This window comes from Trichechus manatus, unplaced genomic scaffold, assembly GCF_000243295.1.
Source record: "Trichechus manatus latirostris isolate Lorelei unplaced genomic scaffold, TriManLat1.0 scaffold00137, whole genome shotgun sequence".
Classification (NCBI taxonomy): Eukaryota; Metazoa; Chordata; class Mammalia; order Sirenia; family Trichechidae; genus Trichechus; species Trichechus manatus.
This window is the reverse complement of record NW_004444073.1, coordinates 5,790,981-5,809,399: the sequence shown is the minus strand read 5'-3', so window position 1 is coordinate 5,809,399 and position 18,419 is coordinate 5,790,981. Positions and strand designations below refer to the sequence as shown.

The following is an 18,419-nucleotide window of genomic DNA, read 5'->3' as shown; positions in this document are numbered from 1 at the left end:
GTTCAAAAAAGAAATATATATGATCTAGATGCAGAAAACTATAAACACTACTGAAGCACACACACAAGGAACACCTGGACAAATGTAAAGACATGTCCATAGAAAGGATGACTCAACATTATTAAGATGTTAATTTTCTCCTAAATTAACATGCAAATGTATCATAATCCAAATAGAAATATCAAGAAATTGGATTTTGTTTTACTTTTAACTAAATAAATTGATTCTAATATTCATACGGAAAACTAAACAAGCAAGTATAGACAGGAAAACGCTGAGGAAGAAAAGCACGGAGGTGGGGACTGCAATTTACTTTTAAAAGCACCAAAAATAAGATAAATGAAAGGATGGATAGATGGATCAATATGTGATAAAGCAAATATAAAAAAATGGTAAGGGTAGAATCTAAGTATGGGTATAGGAGTGTTTCCTACAAAATTCTTTCAAATTTTCTATGTGTTTGAAATTTTTCATAGTAAAAAAATTTTTTAATCATAGAAGAAAACATGGGATAATTCTTTGTAACCTTGGGTTAGATTAGAGAAGGCCTTTATAACTTGAGATGGCTCAGAATCCAAGAATGTTTATCACAGGATTATTTATAATAAAGAAAAATGGAACAGCCCTCAAAGCTATGAATTGAAGAGTGAAGAGGTAAATTATGCTACATATTACATAGAATAGCACCCATTAAAAAATAATGTTTAACTATACTGATACAAAAAACGCCACAAAATATTATTGAGTGAAAAACATTATGTAATTATAAATGCATCTATGTATAAAATATATACATGTATGTGTATATATGCCTAAAGAGATGTTTGGAACGGTATTCACCGAAATGTTAACAGTGGCTAACTTTATTCTTATTTATTTATTTATTCTTTATATCTTTATTCTTTGTACTTTCCCACATTGTTGGGTACTTTTGCCACAAGTCTAAATTCTTTTATACAAATAATAAAGCCATTTTCAACTCATACTGAAATACTTAAAAAAGTTGGCATCCACTACCACATGATATTCTTGGTTCCCTCCAGCTATAAAGATTCATTAATACTTTGAATGCCCAAATATAAGGAGCTTGGTGCCACAATGGTTAAGTGCTCAGCTGCTAAGTGAAAGGTGAGCAGTTGGAACCCACCTAGCTACTCCACAGGAGAAAAGACCCGGCAATGGTCCATTTAGATTTCAGCCTAGGAAACCCTATGGGGCAAGTTCTATGCTGTCACATGGGGTCGACTACGAGCCAGAATGGTCTGGAATGGCACACAACAACAGCATGCCCAAATACAGAGCAAGGATTTGATTTTTTTTTCCCCCCAAATTAGAAAAGAGAGACTCACCTCATATTTGGGTCTACATCAAGGCTCTAATATCCACTGGACTAGAACTCAGACTTCACAAAAAAGGGGAGCAGGAGAGAAGAAATCTAAACGGCTGATACCTAAACGTAATCAATGCTTGCCTTGGGATATTTCCAGTGACAACATTATTCACAGATTCCAAAAGTGCCATAATACAAACTTAGACATAGGTAAAGATGATGTGCTATGGAAAATTGCCAGATGACCCCCAAAATTGCTTTCATGAAGACAATGATACTAGTGATAAAAATGCATGTAAAAAGATAGAAGAAAATTGTTTTACGGCACGTTTAAGAGTGGAAAAAAGTATTATTCTAAATTGACATATTTCATACAACTCTAGATTCTCAAATAGGTGAAACAAAATTCATAAAATAAATGCTTTGAAAAGTACACTTTTTTTTTTTTCCTAGCTCCCTCAAAGTTTATATATTCCAAGTAGGGCATTAAAAAGGGGGGGTTGCGGAATATTCTCACAGGAGGAAAAGGGGTACCGCCTTATACTGGGGGCCATTTCATTACTCAGCCGCTCTAGAACTGTCTGGTGGGCACGCAGCGGCCTGGGGCCTCTACTTAGCCGGCAGTCTTTCCATCCCCACCTTTCCCGACTCTGTGGAGCCTGAATCCGAAGGCTGATGAAAAAAAGCTAAAGGCTGGAGGCTGGCAAGGGGCTGGAGAACAAAGCACACACACGCCTCCTGTCCTTCTCCCTGGGGAGCCCACAATTAGTAAGGCGATGGAAAAAGTGACAGAGGGGAAAAAGGAAAAACTCCTCCTCGCTCGCTCGCTCACTTAAGAGGCGCGGCTTCTCCAAGGCCACGTGGTGGGTGAAAATCACTGCAGAAATAGGGTGTCCCCTGGAGTTGGCAAGGTCTGGTTCTTAGGGAAGGGAACAGACACTTCTGAAAGTTGGGGGAAGGGGGTGAGGCAGAGAACTGAGTTCGGCTGGCCCAGCCCACCACACCCTCTTCTCCCTCCTCCACTCCCCTCCCTCACCCTCCAGCCCCCAGCAGCCCTGAGGGGCCGGATGGTAGGCAGCGCCGCGTGGAGGAGGCAGGCAGTGCTGGACTCGCCGTCCCCTGCCCGCCGGTAAGCGCAGCGTCCTCCGAGGCCGACTGATGAGCCTGACTTGACCGGATGAGACGACTTTTAGGGCCTTGGAGTGTGTCAGGGGGCGCGGCAGGGTGGGGGAGAGTATATACGCGCTGATTTGTAAACAGAGACTTAGGCTGAGCCTGCCTGAAACTTTGAGTAGCTTTGATTCAAGATCCGAGAGTCCTCCCAGAACCCCTTCCCTCCCTCCTTTTGGAATGCAGAGACTCTGAGTGTGCTCGTGCTGGGGGATGACCAAAAACCCGTTGCCATAGAGTTGATTCCGACTCATAACGACCCTATAGGACAGAGCAGAACTGCCCCATAGGGTTTCCAAGGCTGTAATCTTTACAAGAGCAGATATTGCCACATCTTTCTTCCGTGGAGCAGCTGGTGGGTTCAAACCACTGACCTTATGCTTAGCAGCTGACTGCTTAACCATTGCGCCACCAGGGTTCCTTGGGGAATGACAAGGGGCTTTGTATCCGGGATAAAGGCGAGAAGGGCCCCTCCACGCCACATGCCCTGGGGTATGGCCTGGAAGGGAGAGAGATGTTGGAGGCATCATCTGCCCAGCATCTCCAGATAATTCAAAATGCAATCTTAGAGGGATTTAGCCAAGAGGTTACTCCCTCCTAAGAAATGAACTGCATGGTGCATTAGAAACGGTATGGCATTTTTATGGCTATTTTAACAGCCATTTTGACGGGGCTGTTTTGATGGCCGGAGCCCCTGGGTGGCAAAAACGGTTAGGCACTCTGCGACTAACCAAAACGAACCCACTCAGTGGTACCTCAGAATAAGACCCTGAGTATCTCCTTCCAAAAGGTCACAGCTATGAAAATTCCAAGGAGCACAGTTCTACTCTGACACACACGGGTCGCCATGAGTCAGAATTAACTCAATGGCACCTGGTTTGGGATTTTTGGGGTTTGTTTGTTTTGGTTTTTGTTTTTGATGGCCAATTGTTTATAATTATTTTTTTATGGGTTGTTACTGAGTAATATGCACAGTTTAATCATCTAGCCTCATCCCTGCCCCCACCCATTCCTGACCCTAACCCAGTCTTTACTCTGCAAAGCATGAGGGAAAGAGAGCATGGAACAACAGGTAGGCTGAAGCTCAGGGATGCTAACAGGACCTGGGGAAGAATCATCAGGGGCAGAGGGAGAACCGGGTAAGGCTCAGACTTGGGGGAGGGGTCTGCACACATTCTTTGGAAACAGTGTTCGTAGAGCCAACTCATCCCAGTGTTTACTCAGAATACACGTCTCTAACTCTGAGCAGGTCTAGTGGGGGGTGAGTAAGAGGGAATGGCTGTCACCTTCGAGTGAGGAGGAATTTGCCAACAATGAAGAGCTGCGGAGGGGGTAACCCTGTGAGAGACTGAGGGGAAACTACTCGCCTGTGTGAGTCTAAGGAGGTTCAGAGAAAAACCACAGACTGAAGGTAGTCTAAAATGCCCATTCTAGTCCCTGCTTCCCAGCCAACACACTTTACCCACCCTCAGGAGAGCCAGGATGGTTCACAATGCTGCTGCCTCTCTCAGAGCACGTGGATCTGGCCTCAAAGCTCAAAACTACCAACATTCTGGGTCTTTAATGGCTTCAAGCACCACCTGGAGCAAAACCTGACACTAGGCTCATCTGGATCTTTCACTGTTCCAGTTGTCACTAAGTTTTTACTGTGAGCTGAGTGGCTCTGGACAGAAAAATCCCTTCTATGGCACAGGCTCCATGAGCAAAAAAATCAATTGAGAGGCACCCAGCAAAGCCAGTGCAAAGCAGGAGTGAATACTCGTTTCAACAAATTTCCTTCAGAAAGTTAGACAGTGACGACTGCTTAACCCTAGTTGTAAGAAGTCATGCTAAAAATCCACCTCTACTACTAGTTAAGTCACACATCCCTTAATAAAATAATAGCCAATGCCTACTGAGCATTGATTCTGTGCCCAGCACCATGCTGAGAGCTTTACATTAAACAAACAAACAAAAAAAAAAACCCATACAGATAAGGAATCTGAGTCTCACAGAATTTAATTAACGTGTCCAAGACTTTGTTGTTGTTTTTAGTTGCCCTAAAGTCGATTATAACTCATGAAGACCCCATGTGTACAGAGTAGAACTGCTCCATAGGGTTTTCAAGGCGGTGACCCTTCAGAAGCAGATTGCTAGGCCTATCATCTGAGGTGCCCCTGGGTAGTTATGAACCGCTGGATCTTTCAGGTGGTCGTTGAACATTTAACCTTTTGTGCCACCCAGGGAAACTTGTCCAAGAATACCCAGTTAATAATGGACAGAACCAAGATTCTAACAACATCTGTATGCCTCCAGATCCTGGCCTTTTAACTATCAAACAATACTAACTCCCAGCTATGTGACCTGAGGAAACCCTGGTGGTATAGTGGTTAAGAGCTATGGCTGCTAACCAAAACGTCAGCAGTTCGTATCCACCAGGCAGTCCTTGGAAACCCTATGCAGCAGTTCTACTCTGTCCTATAGGATGGCTATGAGTCACAATTGTCTCGACAGCAACAGTTTTTTTTTTTTTTTTTATGTGACCTGAACAAGTCTTGCCACTACTCTGACCTCAGTTACTTTATTGGTAAAACGGGATAGTAATAGTGCCTGTCTTGGTTGCCTCAAGGAGTCCTCGGGTGGTACAAACAACAAACTCACTTGCTGCTAACCGAAAGGTTGGTGGTTTGAGTTCACCCAGAGGTGTCTCAGAAGAAAGCCTGGCTATCTACTTCAAAAAAATCAGTCATTGAAAACCCTATGAAGCACAGCTCTGCTCTGACATTCATGGGGTCACCATAAGTCAGAATTGACTCGGCAGCAACTGGTTTGGTTTTTTGGTTTTGGCTGCCTCAAAGGCTTGTAAGATTCAAAAGATTTTAATTGTTAAAGCAATGCAAAAACAATATAAGTGCAAGGTATCGTCTTGTTTAAAAAAAAAAAACTTGACAAGCTAAAGTCAATAATTTATTAAAGATTTTTTTTTCTTCTCTTACTCAGGTTCAGAGAGATTAAAGTAGAGGTGATATCTGAGAAGAGCAAGTTTGAACAGAAGCCACATCAGTTTCCTGGGATATTCGCTCATTAGCTCCAGCTGATGCCAACTGTGGTCCAATGTGACCATCTGTTTTCCTGATATCAGCCTGTTCCATGGAAATGAAATCAGTGTCTGCTGGTGCAGACTGTTTCAAAGCCCTTGAACTTCCATGATCTTACTTGATCCCAGTTCTGCCCCAGTCTATCCAGGAGCAAGTCACTGAACCTCTCAACTGGATGCTGTGAACACCACAGGGGGTGACTGGAGCCCTAGTGGCACAGTGGTCAAGAGCTTGGCTGCGAACCAAAAGATCAGCAGTTCGAATCCATCAGCCACCCCTTGGAAACCCTATGGGGCAATTCTACTCTGCCCTTTAGGGTCGCTATGAGTCAGAATCAACTTGACAGCTATGGGTTTTAAGGAGGGTGTAAAATCCAAATTTCTGGACCTCAGTGATTCAGTAGGTCTAGAAAAGAGCTTGGGAAAATGCATTTTAACAAGAATCTTAAATTGTTCTGAGACAGGGGTTTCTACCATGCAATTTAATTAACTAAAGTCTATCTTGCACTGTTCACCATTGTTTAACTTAGATTTATCATCTCTTCAATTTCAAATTTGAATTCCAGCTTTGCTACTTACTAGTTCTGTGATCTCGGGCAAGTCACTTAACCTTTGTAAGCCTGTTTCCTCAGCTGTAAAACGAGGAATATCAACTCTAAAATGTGATAACATCACTTGTTGTTGCTGTTAAGTGCCGTCGAGTCGGTTCTAACTCATAGAGACCCTATGTACAACAGAATGAAACACTGCCTGTCCTGCATCATCCTCACAATTGTTGCTATGTTTGAGCCCATTGTTGCAGCCACTGTGTCAATCCATCTTCTGGAGGGTCCTCCTCTTTTTCCCTCCACTTTACCAAGCATGATGTCCTTTTTCAGGGACTGGTCCCTGCAGATAACATGTCCGAAGTATGTGAGATAAAGTCTTGTCATCTTCGCTTCGAAGGAGCATTCTGGTTGTACTTCTTCCAAGACAGATTTGTTCGTTCTTTTGGCAGTCCATGGTATAGTCAATATTCTTCGCCAACACCACAACTCAAAGACGTCAATTCTTCGGTCTTCCTTATTCATCGCCCACCTTTCACATGCATATGAGGCGATTGAAAACACCATGGCTTGGGTCAGGCGCACTTTAGTCTTCAAGGTGACATCTTTGCTTTTCAGCACGTTAAAGAGGTCTTTTGCAGCAGATTCGCCCAATGCAATGCGTCGTTTGATTGCTTGGCTGCTGCTTCCATGGGTGTTGATTATGGATCCAAGTAACATGAAATCCTTGACGACTTCAATCTTTTCTTCGTTTTTCACGATATTGCTTATTGGTCCAGTTGTGAGGATTTTTGTTTTCTTTATGTTGAGGTGTAATCCATACTGAAGGCTGTGGTCTTTGATCATCATCAGTAAGTGCTTCAAGTCCTCTTCACTTTCAGCAAGCAAGGTTGTGTCATCTGCATAAAGCAGGTTGTTGATGAGTCTGCTGCCAATCCTGTTGCCCCAGCTTCTCCGATTATTTGCTCAGCATATAGATCAAATAAATTTGGTGAAAGGATACAAGCCTGATGCACACCTTTCCTGACTTTAAACCACGCAGTATCCCCTTGTTTTGTCCGAACGACTGCCTCTTGATCTATGTACAGGTTCCTCATGAGCACAATTAAGTGTTCTGGAATTTCCATTCTTTGCAATGTTATCCAGAATTTGTTATGAACCACGTAGTTGAATGCCTTTGCATAGTCAATAAAACATAGGTAAACATCTTTCTGGTATTCTCTGCTTTCAGCCAGGATCCATCTGACATTAGCAATGATATCCCTCGGTCCACGTCCTCTTCTGAATCCAGCTTGAATTTCTGGCAGTTTTCTGTCGATGGGCTGCTGCAACCACTTTTGAATGATCTTCAGGAAAATTGTACTTGTGTGTGGTATTAATGATATTGTGTGATAATTTCCATATTTGGTTGGATCACCTTTCTTTGGAATAGGCATAAATATGGATCTCTTCCAGTTGGTTGGCCAGGTAGCTGTCTTCCAAATTTCTTGGCATAGATGAGTGAGCACTTGCAGTACTGCACCCATTTGCTGAAACATCTCAGTTGGTATTCCACAATTCCTGGAGCCTTGTTTTTTTGCCAGTGTCTTCAGTGCAGCTTGGACCTCTTCCATCAGTACCATTGATTCTTGATCATATGCTACCTTCTGAAATGACTGAACATCGACCAATTTTTTTTGGTACAGTGACTCTGTATATTCCCTCCATCTTCTTTTGATGCTTCCTGCATTGGTCAGTATTTTGCCCATAGAATCCTTCAATATTGCAACTCAAGACTTGAATTTTTTTCTTCAGTTCTCTCAGCTTGAGAAATGCCAAGCATGTTCTTCCCTTTTGGTTTCCTAACTCCAGGTAATATCCAGATAACGTCATTAGTGTACATAATATTTATCATTCTCCTCCTCTGCCTGGATTCATAAAACAAAAAAAAACTAAACCCATTGCCATCGAGTCGATTTGGACTCATGGAGACCCTATAGGACAGAGTAGAACTGCCCCATAGGGTTTCCAAGGAGCAGCTGGTGGATTGAACTACCAACCTTTTGGTTAGCAGTTGAGTATCTAACCACTGCACCACCAGGGCTCCCCTGGATACATGGAAGACTACATTTCCATTCCACCTTTGCACATAGATGGGACCATATGCCAGGAGGACCAATCAGCATCCAAACACAATCAAGCCTCAGAATCCTCTGCTAAGAAGTTGCCTCCATGGCAGCAAATAATAATTCACCCCTACAGGACAGATAGAAGCCCTGGTGGCACAGTGGTTAAGTGCTCAGCTGCTAACCAAAAGGTTGGCAGTTCAAACCCACTAGCTGTTCTACAGGAGAAAGATGTGGCAGTCTGCTTCCATAAAGATTACAGCCTAGGAAGCTCTATGGGGCAGTTCTACTCTGTCCTATAGGGTCGCTATGAGTTGGAATTGACTCAAAGGCAATGGGTTTTTAGAAGGCTAATTAAAACTAAAACATACATACACACACACCACTATCTATGTTGAACAATTTGGGTAATTAATGACAGGATAACACCAGGGATGATATAAATTTGTGAGATCTGTGTCTTTACCTTAGGAGTAGGTGATCTAGGGCCCAACCCTCCAACATCACCTAGACAGTTTTGTGTTTTCTAGCTGGCTCCCCTTCGGCCTTCAGTCTCCTTCTGATCTCATTCTCTTTCTCTTTCCTACCTTCCTTGTTGCAGTTATTTTTTTTTCCCCCACTGAGGAATCATCATGGTATTGTAAAAAAGAACCAGACTAGTATCAAAAGATCTGTATCCCGGCTCTGCCAGTCCACTAGATGAGAGACTCCAGGAAAGTCACCTATGTCTCTGATCCATTCATTTACCTGTAAAGGTAACCAATATTTACTACATGCCTGCCATGTCCCAAGGCCTGTCCTAAGTGCCTTGCATAAAGTGCCTTATTTAGGTGAGGTCAGTACCATTTCCAGATAAGGAAATGGACTCAGAGGAGTTAAGTTCATGGATCCAGGAAGTGTCAGAGCCAAGGATGGAGACTCCAAAGCCTTTTTCCCCAGCACCATGCTGCCTGGTGGAATTAGTAATGGGCCACCTGAAAGTCTAACTAACCGCAAGTGATCTGCAAGTGATAAAGCCTGTCATCAATAATAAATACAAAGTTGAGTTAAATTCTCTTTCTTTAGTAAACGGAACAATAAGGTCCATCTACTTCAGAAAACTGCCCTGAAGATCAAACGATAAAGAGACTCTATAGGGATTTTCTAAGCTGTAAAGTTCTGTACAAATATGAAGCATTCCTTCCCTAAGTCTTCCACCCAACAGGAGCAAATGCATCACTGGTGGCTCAGGGCTATGGAGGTTACTCAACTGTGCCCTAAGTTGACACTGACTTTGGAAGCAATGACTCTAGTAACTTCCAAGAAAGGGAGTCAAAAGAAAGTGGTTGAGAGACTTTCCAGCCTTGATAGGACACTTGATAGGACTTGCCTCTGTATGGTAAAGAATTATGTCATGGAGGGCAGTTCCTGGAGGTAGTGCCACATCCACAGGGACCCATCACTTGCCCATCACACGTCTGTTCTCATCAGTATTGCCTGTCATTCTCATGAGCTTTTAGAAGGCTGCTTGTGTCTGTTTAAATTAACTCAGAACAGGGACACATATTAGGAGATGTTATGAATATTGAAGATTAAGGCACTAGTGACATCACCACTTCACCCATCCACCCACTGATCTTAAAAATGAATAGAGTTTGGTTTTATTTTTACATTCATCAGTCCTTTTCATTCAGCTAAAAGTTACAAAAAAAAAAAAAAAACCTTAATCCCAGATGAAAAGCATCCCTGGCAAAGAATCGTAATTATCCTGACATTTTTAGAAACTGACAAAAAGAGTGGTTGCTAAAGGGCTGGGGTGGGGGGAGTGAAGGAGGGACATCCGGTGAATGAGAGCTGCCTTAAATGCAGAATCTTCCTCCTCAACAGCCTCTGTCAAAAATCCCAAATCAAGAAATCAGGAACACACTAGACCTGAGAATAGTGCCCTTCTAGGTGATTTCTATTCATTGTGGTTTTCAAAGTATGTTCCTCTGACCAAAAACATCAGCAGCATCTGGAAACTTAGAAATGCAATTTCTCAGGCCCCACACCACACCTGTTGTTGTTGTGTGCCTTCGAGTCAATTACGACTCATAGCAACCCTATAGGACAGAGTAGAACTGCCCCATAGAGCTCCCTAGGCTGTAATCGTTACAGGAGCAGATCGCCAAATCGTTTCTCCTGCAGAGCCGCTAGTGGGTTCGAACCTGCCAACCAGACTTACTAATCAGAAACCCTGGAAGTGGGGCCCAGGAACCTGTGTTTAGCAAGACTCCAGGTGATTCTGATGCGCTTCGGGCGGTAGCAGAATCACCTGGGAAACTTGGTTAAGGTACTAAGGCCCAAGCCTGATCCTACACCATCAGGCCTGGGCCTCTAGTTGCTTTATTAGCTCTCCAGGTGATTCTCATACACACTAAAGCTTGAGAACCACTCACTGCAACATCTGAGAGGACCCAGCTAGAGGCAAATGGGGCTAACTTGGTCAGTAGTCATAGAGGATTCAGATGGAAAACCAAGAAGTGGACAATGAAAATGTGTGAGACAATACTCCAAGACAGTCATTCGAAAAATCATGGTTGCACTTTAAAAGTAGCCCTTTGCGGGACTTACTTTTTCTAAATGTTAAGACAGCAGGACAAAAAAAGAGAAAGGAACAGTAACTGAAAATTTAAAGTGCCCTGATAATGTTAATACACAGATTATAGACTAAAAATTACTTTAATTAATAATATCAAAGTGTCTCCCCACCCAGAGAAATTTATAACAAAAGCTAGAAGCTTCAGATAATCCACTGCGGATGATTAACAATAGACAGATAGCTATGGTAGGTGTCATGAATTGAATTGTGTCCCCTAAAAATGTGTGTCAACTTGGCTAGGCCATGATTCCCAATACTGTGTGATTGTCCACCATTTTGTCATCGGATGTGATTTTCCTATGTGTTTTAAATCCTACCTCTATAATGTTAATGAGGCAAGATTACAGGCAGTTATGTTAATGAAGGAGGACTCAAGCTACAAGATTAGGTTGTTTCTTGAGTCATCCCCTTTTGAGATACAAAAGAGACAAGCGAGCAGAGAGACAAGGGGAACCTCATGCCACCAAGAAAACAGCTCCAGGAGCAGAGCACATCCTTTGGACCTGGGGTCCCTGTGCTAAGAAGCTCTTAGACCAGGGGAAGGTTGATGACAAGGCTCTTCCCCCAGAACTGAAAGACAGAGAAAGCCTTTCCCTAGAGCTGGCTCACTGAATTTGGACTTCCAGCCTCCTAGACAGGAAGAGAATAAATTTCTCTCTGTTAAAGCCATCCAATTGTGGTATTTCTGTTATAGCAGCAGTAGATAACTAAGATAGCAAGTTTTTTGTTTGTTTTATTTCTTTTTTATTCTGAGGTGACTGTCACTGAAAATGAATTAACCTGTTCCATCCTTTCCAACGGTGAGTGGGTCCCAAAGCTCTGAAAATAAACAAGCACACAAAACACCCATGTTTAATGTATGCGGGTATCCACTTGGGCTTTAACACTGTATCTCTCTGAATCTTCACAACAACATGATGTGAGAGGAGTAGGGGACCATCAGCATCCTTTATAAAACCCATCTCAGAGGCTCACCACATTTAAAATCAGATAAGGAGAGGCAGCTGGCCTGCCTGCCCTGACTCTGCACCCTGAGTTTTATTTTCACCTTAAAGTTCTCTGGCTTCAGTTACCACCACAGTGGTACCCAAGGTGACTGTTTCCCTCTTAATACTCTAACACCCACTTCCCAAGACCAAAGCACTTTCCCTAGGTTCCCCTCGCCATAGCTGGGACAAGATAAAACTTCCAAAGGATTTCACCAAATAATAAACTGAAGGACTAACAAACGGGAAATAAACACAGCATTTAAGACAAGCAGCATAGAGAAATGGATAAGAACAAAGTTCTAGAGCCAGATTACCTGGGTTTAAATTCTGGCTCTGTCATATACTAGCTGTTAGCATATACTAACCAATTACCTAACCTCTCTGTGCCTTAATGCCCTCACCTGTAAAATGATAACTTTAAAAAGTACCCATCCTTCCATGTCCTAAAGTACCATCTGCCACACAGCATACACATATTCAGTCTGCTTTATAAGATATAAATTTTAGATTGCAGCACACTAATTGGCTCCTGGTATTCACAAGTTCTGTGCCATTCTACTCATTATCCGGAGAAATCCAATCCAGTCTAGCCAGCTTCACTGCTGGGGCAACTCAACTCATTTTTACATACGGTAAAACTGAGCCTCATCTGTAATCCCAGCTATCAAAACCTACCACACTTCAAAGATTTAAGCTCAACTACTATGCTTTTTTAAAAAAGAGCAAAATATAGAAATCTAATAACTTTGTATAAGTACCTATCCTAAGGGGTATAAAACTCTGGATATAATGAAATTAAATGGAAGGAATGAAAAAAATTAATTCTTGTTCAATCTAAAAGTTCAAACTATTTCCAAGGTATACGTATACTCACTAACTCCAGAACAGAAATTAATTCTAAGCAGATTCCTCAAAATACGTTTTCGGGCATTATAAATGTGTGAATTAATTGCAAGATCGGAATCTTCTGCCCACACCACCAAAAGCATAAGAACAAAAAACATGGCAATATCATTCTATGGATACATATGTTTGTAATTTAACTGATAATACACACAAACACACAAATTAAAATGGAAGAGTTTTACAAAGGAAGCCCATGTTTTATCCTATAAAACTATGGAAGAGCGTGATAAATTTGCATAAAAGCTTAAATACACCTCCTACACATTAGAAAATAATAAGCCTCCAGATACTTTAATAATGCCTTACACTAGTACAGTACTAATAGTACAAACCAGTTTCTCTTCCAACTTGTCCTTTGAGCTTTATGGCATAGGAGATGGTTCAACTATATTTGTACTCACTAAAAAGAGCAGATAGGACAGGCTTAGAAAATGTAAGTATCCTTTCCAAGGATGCAGAGCTTAACAGAACCCAAGCATCCTGACTCCAAATCTGATTCTCTTTCCATTAATACCACAAAGAGATGTCCTATGGATAGAAGGAACTAGTACATTTTACAATGATAAATTCCCTTGCAAGGAAAATGTGTATTTATCTTCTCAAAAAAAAAAAAAAAAAAGGCTGTTTGAACAAAATAAAAGCAAATAAAAGCTAATGGATAAAACTCATAAAATTTTTAAAAGAAAAATTTCAAGGGACTAACAATACATGTAGTCTTATCTCTCATTGAGTCAAAGTGTAAGCCAATTTCCCTCCTCACTAACCTCATTCCTCTCTCTTTAGGGGAACCAACATTATCCACTGAATCTACTGAATCCTTCTAGAAAACTCAACACACTATCACAATGAGCACCACAACCTTGCCTGGGACAGGTGAGGATTCATGTACGAGACCAGAAGGCCAGCTGACGGTTTTAGTAACCTTTCTAGTGTGAGAGATTTTCGTTAAATTACATGTACCAAGTCAGGAGTTTTCCTCCCACTTACACAGAACAGGACCTGTCCTGATGAAAAAGAACCTTTAAATGTCTCAGATTAAAACATTAAAAGTAAGAAACTTTCACTATTCCCTCAGCTTTAGGTTCAAAAGATCTCGTCAGGTATAATATTGAGTATTTGTATAGTATTTTACAGTTTGCAAAATACTTCTACACGCAATGTGCCTGATAAGATTTTCCATCTACCTAGTGAAGTAAGTAGTAGTATCATCCCTAAGTAATAGATGAAAAAATTGAGTATCTTGCCCAAGATCACAGGGAAAGCAGCAGGTAAAGACTCAAATCCACATCTGACTCCACATCCTGCGTCTCTTATCACTTCTCCCAGACTTCTTACCCTAAAAAGTCTTCTCTCAATCCCCCCTCAAGTCCCTTCCGAAGAAACTAGTCCAAACGCTGGTTCCTTTCTTCACACGTAGAACCAACTCTTGGACAAGTAGGAATCTTCTACGCTCTCCCAGTTCCCCTGGGAGGAGAAGGAAAGGAGTGCTTCCTTTATCCTTGTTTTCTAAGACAGCAAACAAGGAAGACTTTTCCCCACGGTGCTGACGCCAGCACAAAGCTGGGAGAAAGAAATCCTTAGGATGCAAACTGCCTTGCCAGTTACTGTTTAAATCCCTACGAAAGATGGTCCTTCTGAAATAAGCCCCTACTGAACTAAAAATGAGCCTTAATTTGTGGAAAAAAAAAAAAAAGAAAGAAAGAAAAAAGTTATGGGCAAGACGACAAGAAAAGCAAAATCTTGTTGGGAGACAGAGCTTTTTCTTCTCTCGGAGAAGATAATAAGCCCGCCAAAGGTCTCCTGGCAGCAGCTCCCCGGGATCCTTACGCGAGTTAAGTAGACTCACCCGCGGCGCTGGGGCTTCGGGACAAGTAGGGCTGGGACACGCGCTCCCTGCGGTTCAGCACCGGGGACAGCTCCGGACTCTCCAACTTCGGGAGCCCTTCCCCGCTCCCCGCTGCCGGCTGCACCTCCCAGGCTGCGTGCTGAGCGGGCGTCTCTCCTCGCTCGGATTCCGGCTTCCGGGTCTTGGGGAGCACGCGTGAGTCTCGGCAAGCAGCAGGAGCCCGAGGCGCCTCTGGCTGCGGTGGCGACGAGCCCAATTGCACCACAGCGTTGCGGGACCGCGCCAGCGCCGAGGAGACGGAGCCCATCTCTGCGGGCTGAGCCCAGGGGAGCAGCTGTGGCTCCCGGTGGGACCCGCACCCCTACGGCTGCCAAAAGCTGGCTCGCTCCTCGCGCCCGCCGGGGTGCTCCCAGCCGTCTGCTCCGACCCGGCCGGCTGCAGCCCCTCCTCGGCAGCGGAGGAGGCTACACAGAGAGCTGCGCTCCCACCCCAGGCGGACTGAGGGTAACCGGGGCTGTATCCGCGCCTGACAGTCCAGAGTGGATGGGTACACTTGATGGTGGGGTCGACGTGCAGAGGTTGTCTGAAGGCTTTACCTTGGGCGGAGGATCCGGGGAGGAGGCAGCGTGGCATTAAGTAAGCGGTACTTTTTTCTCTACTTTAAGCTCTTGGTTCACTTGGGGCCAAAGACCTGGAGAGTCGTTCCTGCTCCTCCCAGCACATCTGGGCCGACCCTGTCCCCGGAGAGGGTGGAAGGTTTAGTGACGGCGGAGGTGGAGCCCAGATTTGTTTTCTTCTCAGTTACTCTTCTTTGAGCCAGGATCTTCTGGGCTGTACTTCGCCGCAGGACCCCTGCCCGCAGCTGCCCCTGAGGCTGGCTTGGCAATTCCCCTGCCTAGCGTACCTCCTCCAGTGCCCCCTACCCTCGGCGCGGCCTCTTTGTAAGTACCCAGTCTGCCCGCCCTTCCTATGGGGGGTTGAGGCCTGAGAGAGGCGGAAGCTCAGGGGGAGGCAAATCAGCTAGTTCACTGCAGGGGAGGGAGCTGGGAGGTGCCCGAGGCCCTATTAATAGGCCGACCCCGCCCCGCCCCAGCCCCAGCCCTGCTGGCCATCTTGAGGCCACTGGCTTCATCCCTTTTTGACTGCCATGGAGAAATGGTGGCGCCTAATCTGGAAACAGAAGCAAGAAGGGCAGCCTAGGGATTTTGTTGAAACTCAAAGCCTGTTGCCCGGAGAGGTTTTAGGTCTTTCCAAGGTCACACAGCCAGTTAGTGGCAGAGCTGGGTCTTGAGCCTGGGACTCCTCTTGCTAGATCCAGCCTTCTATCCACACTGCTCCCCACTCCGAAGGTTTTCAGGCACTGAGTTATGAAGCAAGACAGTTGTGCATTACAGAGGATATCTGAGATTGGTGTGTGTGTGAAGAGAGTGACTTATCAGGGATTCCTCAGCTGGCCTGGGACCCAAACTCCTCCACTCTCTGCCCAGCACTCTTATAGCATATTATGACTCTTGATAATGTCATTTGTAAAATGGCATGCAAATAAATAAATTCAAAGTAGTAGGATCATGGAGGTGGCTTCTAGAACCAATCAGACCAACAAACCCCAAAATGGGAGAAGAAAAGAAAGGGTCTTAGAATCCTCACCTGGTGTTTAGAGAAGAGACACGTCATGGGATTAACTGGGATGGGGCAGCTTCGGGTCCAACACGGCCCTCTCTCCTTGGTGTTTCCTGCAAGGTGGGCAGAAGCTGAAATCCTGGACCCTGAGCCGATATTACGTGGGGGACCCTCCACCATGTGGGAGCACACACACCATAATCCCCCACACCATAGGAGGGCCACGAGAAGTGTCCTCTCACCTCTGCCAACATCAGGGACCCATCTTGTCAGAGCAGGCAAAAAGAATGCAACAGGACCCACCTGCCCATGTGTTTGCATGGCTATTAGTTTCTTAATACTTTTTTAAAAAATAACTTTTTATTCTCTCCCTGCTCACCTGATAGACAAATAGGCCATGGTATAAATCCTTATTCTGGGCAAAGGCCCCATTAGAATGGCAGCTCCCTGGCAGACATTTCCTATTCCTGCACCTGACTTGATTTCCCTCCGCACCAGACATGGGCATCATTAATAATACAAACATTGCGTGGAAAGAGGGAAGAGGTTCTGGACCTACCCTAAGTGGCATATTCCACTTGGCTCTACTGTTGTGAAAATACAGAAATACAATATTTCCCTATGGGATGGTAAAGAGCTGCTACCCTGAGCCCCCAGAGTCCTTCTGCCAGCCTAACTGACCCAGGCCCTCCCCCTGGACACACATGCACACATACACCATCACATCCCATATCAGGTAACTGAGGGGTCTGTGTCTGGCACAGCAGGGGACCTCCAGCCCAGTAGCCAGTATCTGGTTGGAGCCCAGGCCATGCTCTTTTTATCTATTTTGAATGCCCCGCCTTATAGAATAAGAGTTCAGTAAATATGAGTGTCTTTCACCTTTCCTATCCCTTCCTTTCCTTTTATTATCTATCTGTTAAGCACCTACTGCATGCCCTGTACTTTGCAAATATTACATTTAATCTTCAAAATTACCCTTCAGGATAAGTGTCCCCCATTCTACAGAAGAGGAAGCAAACTCAAGAGTTAAATGACTGCCCAAGGTCACCCCAATAGAGAGTTACTAAGTCAGGTTTCAAATCCAGCTCTCCCTTGATCCAAAAGGCAGTCCACATTTCCCTCTGCTCCCTTCCCGAGCAAGCCACACCCCAGAGCCTAGTTCTTCCATGACGAAGGATGCTCTGAAAGGGCTTTGCCACTCTGGGGATAATGTCTTCTCCCATTTCCTATCCTCGTGTTTAGGAAAAGCCTACTCCCCTGGCACTTGTACACACACACACACACACACACACACACACACACACACCCCAGAACACACAGGAGCAAAGAGCCCAACTGGGATCGTTTAGCATTGATTAGGTACCTATCCTTTTAATAGTCAACCATATATATAATATGTATATAATATATTGTTAATACAACATAATATATAATGCTGAGAGCCTGAGCTGTACCACAGGCATTAAAAAATAAATGGAAAAATGCCTGTGATTCAGCCTTGAAAGGTCAGAGGGTGACCTGCTCCAGGGAAATTTGAGGGCCGGAATATGGTTGGGATGTAGAGCCCTGGCATTATGACAACGTTGGTAAGCCTCTGGGTATGGTACATGAATAACATCATAACTATTGTTTTTAAAAACAATGACACAAGATATTTTTCTGCCAGTTGCTCCATTGTTTCATTTGTCTTTGCAGTATCTTTGTAAATTAGAAAGGTTAAAGGTATTCACCTTCATTCTATATTCAAACAAAACAAAGGCTAAAACAAAAGCTAATATGGACTGCCCAAACCTGAGTGATGGTTAGACCAGCTCCCACGTCTTCTGACTGCAACCAATGTTCTGTCTACTGCAAAAATCAAAAAATTATTTGAGTTTTATCTTTGGGCCATCTATTCCAACTTCCAATCCACTGTAAGTCCTCCTTCCATAGGTCTGTGACAAAAAATGAATAGATAAAACATTGAATAATTTCTTCTATAAGAACCAGCACAAAACTGGTTCTTATGAGGCGGAGGTTAAAGATGTCCCAAGTGTATATAGCTACAGTAGTCAGAACAGCTTGGTACCAGTCCAACGACAGACACATTGATCAATGGAACAGAATTGAGAACCCAGATGGAAATCCATCCACCTGTGGTCACCTGATCTTCGACAAAGTCCCAAAGTCCATCAAATGGGGAAAAGACAGTCTTTTTAACAAATGGTGC

General features: G+C 43.9%; 1 protein-coding gene across 1 annotated transcript in view; it reads right to left on the bottom strand.

Moving 5' to 3' along the window:
* PDE1C (phosphodiesterase 1C) overlaps window positions 1–14,894 on the bottom strand; it is a 744,082-nt gene extending 729,188 nt beyond the window's left edge. The window contains exon 1 of the mRNA XM_023739603.1: window positions 14,588–14,894. Within this exon, the coding sequence (XP_023595371.1) occupies window positions 14,588–14,894 (307 nt within the window). The remainder of the gene's footprint in view (window positions 1–14,587) is intronic.
* Between the last annotated feature and the right edge of the window lie 3,525 nt (window positions 14,895–18,419).